Source organism: Etheostoma cragini, chromosome 19 (genome assembly GCF_013103735.1).
Source record: "Etheostoma cragini isolate CJK2018 chromosome 19, CSU_Ecrag_1.0, whole genome shotgun sequence".
Lineage (NCBI taxonomy): Eukaryota > Metazoa > Chordata > Actinopteri > Perciformes > Percidae > Etheostoma > Etheostoma cragini.
Window position 1 is genome coordinate 4620938 of NC_048425.1, and position 6999 is coordinate 4627936.

Genomic DNA, 6999 nt, shown 5'->3' on the forward strand with positions numbered 1-6999 from the left:
GGAGGTGTCCCCTCCAATATACATATTTTGATTACTGCCTTGGGTAAATGTACTAAATATTGAAAATTAAAAAAAATTATTAAAATTAAAAAGTACTCAATGCAGAAAACTAAAAATGCTAACATTTTAGAAACTGGAAACAGTCCAAACAGCTTTCCTTGTAGGCCCGTTATATCGTTGGGTCATTTAATTTATAATAACCTGCACGTGTTTTGTGTGGAAAAATATTAATTTGTGAAGTAGGCTAACTCGTAAGTAAAGCTGTCTTATTATGGAGTGGAGTAAAAAGTACAATATTTCTCTTTGAGATGTAGAGCACTTGAGTACATTTACATTTACAAAGTTACATTCCCAACACGTTCTCACTCCAAACTCGTAAAAAACTGACGTTTGGACAGTGGCTGTCAGCGTCAGAAGCGACGTAACATTTTCCTTAACCTAACTCTGTCAAATGGACTACGCTCCTACCGAGCGCGTTTAGACATGACGCTAAAGGAGATTTTTAGCGTCAATGACAACGCCAAAGGCCCCTGACCAAGCGTCCTTATTTTACGAGATGGGAGTGAGAATGTGTTAACACTTCACCCCTGATCACAGCTGAATAAGCCATAACATATTTGACCCTCAAAACTTGTGAAGAGCCAGACTCCAACATGGTCTGTACCTGCAGGAAGACCACCCTGTCCTGGGTGTGTGCGTAGGCCTCCAGCTCGTTGCTCCTCTTCCTCAGTTGGCTGAGTTCGTTCTCCAAACCCCGGGCCAGTTCCTGAGCGTGACGCTCGGCCTCGCGTTGCCTCGTGGCGATCAGCTCCACCAACTCCGCCTGGCTCTGCTCCACAATGCGCTGCAGCTCGGCATACACCTGCCAGCTCTCCTCCAGCTCCCTCTGAGAGCTGGCCTGCAAAGGACGGGACATGGTGAACACTAGAACGGGGCTGTCAACACCACACGCAGTCCAGTGCAAGCTGAGGCTAATTTAAGTTAAGTTAGCAACTCACAATTAAGTCCACATAAATCAAATCCTCTACCAATTGATATTAAACTCAAAAATAGTAAATTAACCAAATTTGCTATTTTTTATTATTTTACTATTTTAATTTAATCTTCTGAAAAACAGCACCGGTTCTGCTCGCCGGGATTGCAACGGAAAACCAAACAAGAGCTAGTTAAGTTGTACCATGCTGTGCTAAAACCAGCATTAGCTTGGGCTTGGACACAAATTCTTAACAGAAAGCTTTGCTGTGTCCACACTGATATTTTTACTCTATTGTACAATTTGTGTTTTCTGTATTTCCTTTTAAATATTTATTGTCTGCTACATTATGTTACCCTTCTTAAGTCCTACTCATGTGTGCCTTTGTCTGTGCACACACCTTTCTTTTTATATCTTATACTGTACATAAAATCACTTTGAATAGTTGTGACATGTATCCTCGCCTCGCAATAAACCAATATTAGTACAACAAATGTAGCCGGGTTGGACCAGTGGGTAGAGAAGGTGCACGTACAGTACACTTTGAGGTTCATGCCTCAATGAAGAGGTCTAGGGTTTGATTCCGACCTGTGACAATTTGCTGCATGGCTTCCCCTTCACACTCCCCTTACTCACCTAGCTGTCCTATCAAATAAAGGTGGAAAAGCCCAAAAGATAATCTCTAAAAAAACAATAATGGTACAACAAATGAACCTGTGAATGCTGCAGTTTCAGTGATCACAGCTCTTTGTTATGTGTTCATGTGTCTGTCTCCCGCTTGTAAAACTGGACAAACAGGTTACATTTCAAGGCCACGAGGGCCGGTCTGATGATAGTTAGACGTTGCAAGTTCTTAGCAACGCCATCCGGCACCATCAATTTGGCCGGCTGTGGCATAATTTAGCTTGCTGTTCTGTGCGTTGTACAGTCACTCACCCAAGCATCCCCCCCCCCCCCCCCCCCCCCCCCCCCCCCCCCCCCCCCCAACCCCCAAAGGCCGGTGGTCTGCAAAATTTCCCATTAGACTTTTAGATCCAACTCTGCCCCTGGTGTTTGTGCAGCACCCAGGAACACATACAAGCATGGTCATCCTGACATTCAACCCTCTGGTAACTTAATCCTCATTGTATTTGTAAATGTTACAACGCAGCACCTGGAAACTTGGGAAATGTAGCCAATGAGAAAGAAATCGACCATTCAAAACCATCAACACCCTCAATCAAATAGCATTTCAGTCATTTTATAAAACAATTAAAATCTTTTCATTTGTTTGAACAAAAGCAGTGTAATCATCTCTTCTCCATGACGTAGAGGTTTCTGCTCTGAGGGTGTGGCTAAAAACAGGCTGTGGGGGGGGAAACGTTTCTGCTGGTCGCACCGGTTGGACGGCCTCAGACACAGACATGAAGTCTGTGTACGCAAGAGAAACAAACTGCGTGACAACTAGAGCACAAGTGGAATGAGAAAGATTATTTCCAACCAAGCTAAGTTTTGATCCACAGTATGCTGGGTGCTCTGAAACTGAAATGCCATCCCATCAACAGAGCTCTTCAGCAGCCGCCCGCTCATGGTTTGGATGCTTGGATCAGAGAGCTTAGAGAGAGCTGCTTCAAGTGCAAATACAGCTTTACCCCAAGGAGACTGTTAATATTTAACATATTACGTTTAATTATTAACATGCAGTACATAAGGTAAAGTACAACAGACTGCCCACATGGAGAGACTTTGAAACACATGACATGTTAAGAACCTTTTTAAAAAAAAGAAAAAAGCAGTTCCGCACAGAGTACTGACTCAACGAGACTGATAAAAAAAAGTATTATATTATTAAAATGTTACTTCAAATAAGGAACAGTTTTTTTTTTACCAATACTACACTGGTTGGCTCAAGGAAACCTAATATGTTTCTATTATAATACAATATGTTGCTAGTTTTAGCTTAAGTTTAAAGATCAGTGATCTTTTAATGCTGCGTTGGCATCACTATACCACCAAGTCCCATCCTTTGCCATGAACATTTATTTTAAAATGTTTTCATAGCCATCAGCGTATTATGTCTGAGGCTCTAAATTTGCTGCCTGTAAATGTAGGAACACAGCGATGTTTGTACTGTGTATTTATTGAGACACCCGGTCTTTGCAGAAACATTTAAAGGCTCACATCGACTGGAATGATGAACGGTTTAACAGTAAATCCATAACATGTTGTTTAGGATTAATCAAAGCTAGCCTGAAATTAAAGTTCCACTCGCTTGCTGTGTTCACTTTTAGAATTATGAATGAATGTCATGAAAAGTAGACTATTATGTTTTTAACGATTTAACAGTGTTTTTGTCAATGATTTATTTTTGTGTTGAATGTTTTTATGATATACATGGCAACATATCTAGAGGCTTATCCTGTAAACAACCCATTTTTAATTACTTGAAATTATTGATATGGATTTTATCAACTAGGAGTAACTGTATAGTTACTCCCACTAAAAGTCTGTCTTCCAGGCTTCAGCCGACTCACCTTGATGACTTTGATGGATTGCTTGATCTCTTCCAGCTTCTTGGCTCTCTCCTTGATCAAATGTTTGAGCTCCGACCTCTTCTTACCCAGATTACTCTGTGAGAAGAAATTACATTTAAAAACAAAAAGGATTGAGGCTTACTAGAATCAACATCGACACTGCCTAACACGGTGAAAATCAAATGGCCTTGCAGCTATCAGTGAGGCTTTCATCAGCTGTTTATTAGCCCGGATCTAGTATCCAAACCCATTCACTCTTTTATAAGTCAAAAGCAGGCCTTTGTGACCATAGCTCACCATCTTCTTCTTCCACTCGTGGTCAATGTAGACAATGTCGTGGGTCTTGTGCGCGGTCTCGGCGCAGGCCGTGCAGATGCAGCAGTGGTCCGAGCGGCAGTAGACATCCAGAAGTCGTTCGTGTTTCTTACAGATCTTCTCCTCCAGGTTGAAAGTGGGTTCGATCAGACGATGAGATGTCAGAGACTTCACCTGAAATAGACTCAACCAACTCAGGACTGGGGTTTGCCTTTCTAATCTACACTGCCAGTAATCGGCCTCTGAAGCAGAATTAACCACAACCAGCCTACATTCAGATTCAGAAAACTTTGCTGTCTTTCATGACAGAAAATTGTCTTAGACGTGACTCAACACTAGGGTTGGGCACTGTTTTGTTTTAACAATTCAGATTCAGATTCTCCCTTTCGATTCCGCTTTTTATTGATTATGATTCTTTGAGAGGTGAAGTTGAAACGGGTCACATGCTTAATTTACAGATAAGAGAACAATTTTACTTTGATTTAATGGTGATTTTCAGTTTTAATGGGCTTTTTCAATGTAAAGTAAAGCCCGCTTTAAAGGACCGCTCGCTGCAATACAAAAGGCACCTGAAAGTACGGTGGCCGCTACGGAAACAAAAAAACGTGCGTGTGTGATCTGATTTGAAACCAAATTTTCCAACCAACTCCAATAATTTTGTAAATTATTCCAAGTAGGAACCAGTCGTTGATGCCCAATCCTCCTTAACATACAGTGCCAAGAACAGACTCAGAAAGTAAACATATTATAGCTCATATAAATCCTTAACACAGGACAAGAGTTAAAATGCATGTGTGCAGTGTGGCATAGTGTTAATGTGGGTGTGTGGCTCATTTTATCTCTGTAAATTCATGTTGTGCAGAAAAGCGTTTTTTTTAAAATCCAGCAAAATGTTTATTTAAGATTCTAGCTCAAGATTCCACAAAGTCAACTGATACCAAAAAAAGCCCAACATAAAACAATCTTACAGTTTAAGAAATCCAATCAAAAACAAAAATAAACAGGGACCAAAAAGAGGCAAGGTGAAGAGGAAGGAAATTAGATATTTGTTATTAAAAATAATGCTGAAGAAGAAGAAAAACAACAAAAAACAGACCTTTTTATGTTGCCTTAGGTGAACCTCACAGAATGATCCAGGACAGCTCAAACAAGACTTGAGCGCCTTCACCTTCCTTCCAATGCAGGCATCACAGGGAACCTCCCCAGCTTGGGCAAACTCCCAGGAGCCGGACCCTGCAGCGGAGCCCCTGGGGCTCATGTCTGCGCTCAGATTCAGGGTGGATCCCCGCACGGCGTCCCTGGCTCCCACGGCCCCTCCAGCTCCTGGGGCCTGCATCATATCCTGGAACTGGGAGGAGATTTCAGCCAGGACCCTGTTGACGCTCATCTCAGGTTTTCTGGAGTAGCTCTTCTTGCACATGGGGCAGGTGAACTTCTTGCTGTGGTTCCAGTAGCCCTGCAGGCAGGCCTTGCAGAAGCTGTGGCCACAGGGTGTGGAGACGGGCTCCACGAACACCTCCAGACAGATGGAGCAGGTGAACTGGTCCTCAGAGAGGACGCGGCCTCCTGGGGAACTCATGCCTGGGGGGAAAAGGGGAGAAACAGGAAGCCATGCACATTATTTTCATTGATGTTTAATCTGTCGATTGTTCTTCTCGATTAATCAATTACTTGGTATATAAAATATCTGAGAGTGGTAAACAATGTCGATCAGTCCAAGATGACGTCCTTAAGTCCCTTGTCCACAACTCAAAAAATATTTAATTTACTGCCACAGAGGAGTGAAGAACCTAGACATTAATGAAATTTAAGAAGCTGGATTCAAAGGTTTTTCCATTTTTTAATGAAAAAGGACTCCAACTGATTGATTTCTTATCAAAATAGTTGGCAAATGATTTAATAGTTGACAACTAATCAATTGATCGTTTAATCTTTGCAGGTATGACACCCGATAGACTAAATACACCATATCTAGAAATACTAAACCAAGATTGGATTTGGCCTCCACCGATAACTTTATGTTGTGTACTAGGAAAAGACCACACGGCAGTCTTGTCACAAGATATGCATTGAAGTGTGAATTGCTGTGAAACTGCCTGAAAAGAGATTTCAGGACAGCTGTTTAGCTGTTGCACTCATTGATGAACACGATTCAATTATTTGACCAAAACTGAAGGTATGTGTTGAGTTGTTTGTTTCTTGTGTGCACAGTCCAACAGTAAGTCAAGCTACATGTGCTGATGTTGGATAGAAAACCTTTCGAGGCAAACTGCGACTGACAAATAGCTGATCTGATTAAAGTAAAACTTCATTGTAGCCTACAGAGAGAGAAACATACTGAGGATATAAGAGATCATGTTGTGTAGAACACAGGGTCAAAGGTCAGTGTACACAGCTAATCTGTAATTGTTGGGTTCATAGACATAATAAATCTTTATTACGGCGATGGTTTCTTTGATACTGGAGTTAGATTCAGTAACAAGCAGGAAGTGAATTTAAGAGCGTAGCTCTGTCCACCGGCAGGTGAGAAACTATCTGAGGAATGCAGAAACTCAGGACCTTCTACCTCACAGCAGCTAACTGCTTAAATATCTTGTTATTTATGTAATGCAAATGGACGGAGTTCTACTTCCGTAATTCAGGGTTTTTTTTGTATATAAATGTGCTGACAGTAATGTAAAGTATTATAGTCTTTGTATCATGTAACAGCCACTGAGAAATGAATTAGACAAGATATAAACACGTCAGTTAGTGCATCATTTCAGGACATTAAGTCAGCTACAATAACAAGTACACTCGTTAAATATTATCTACATTTGAACATATTTCCAAGCCAAACCAACGCTTTTGCCCAGCTGTAAGTGTTCACCAACCTGAGACGCTGAGATATCTTTTATTGTAGAGAACTATGTCTGTTTGTTACGCTGACATGTAATCCACATGGGACAAACCCTACAGTACACTGTTTTTAACAAAAGACTCCCACAACATGTCCTACAGTAAAGAAGAGTTAATCACTAGTAAAAAAAAACAACAACATGTAAGATAAAGTAGAACTCACTCTGCATTGTTTCCTCTGACATGGAGCAGTCCACTCCTTCACCTCGTACACTGCTATGAGTCACACACTGAGAGGTGCTGCACTCTTCCTGGACCTGGGCCCTCCCACTCTCAGTGTGACACACCCAAACCTTCACA

General features: G+C 41.4%; 1 protein-coding gene across 1 annotated transcript in view; it reads right to left on the bottom strand.

Annotated features, from left to right (window-relative positions):
- Nucleotides 1-6999, bottom strand: part of LOC117935027 (E3 ubiquitin-protein ligase TRIM39-like) — an 11307-nt gene extending 4308 nt beyond the window's left edge. Inside the window, exons 1-5 of the mRNA XM_034857141.1 lie at nucleotides 6863-6999; nucleotides 4898-5382; nucleotides 3784-3975; nucleotides 3487-3582; nucleotides 665-898 (exon numbers count right to left, since the gene is read on the bottom strand). Of these exons, the coding sequence (XP_034713032.1) occupies nucleotides 665-898; nucleotides 3487-3582; nucleotides 3784-3975; nucleotides 4898-5382; nucleotides 6863-6884 (1029 nt within the window). The 5' untranslated portion in view covers nucleotides 6885-6999. The remainder of the gene's footprint in view (nucleotides 1-664; nucleotides 899-3486; nucleotides 3583-3783; nucleotides 3976-4897; nucleotides 5383-6862) is intronic.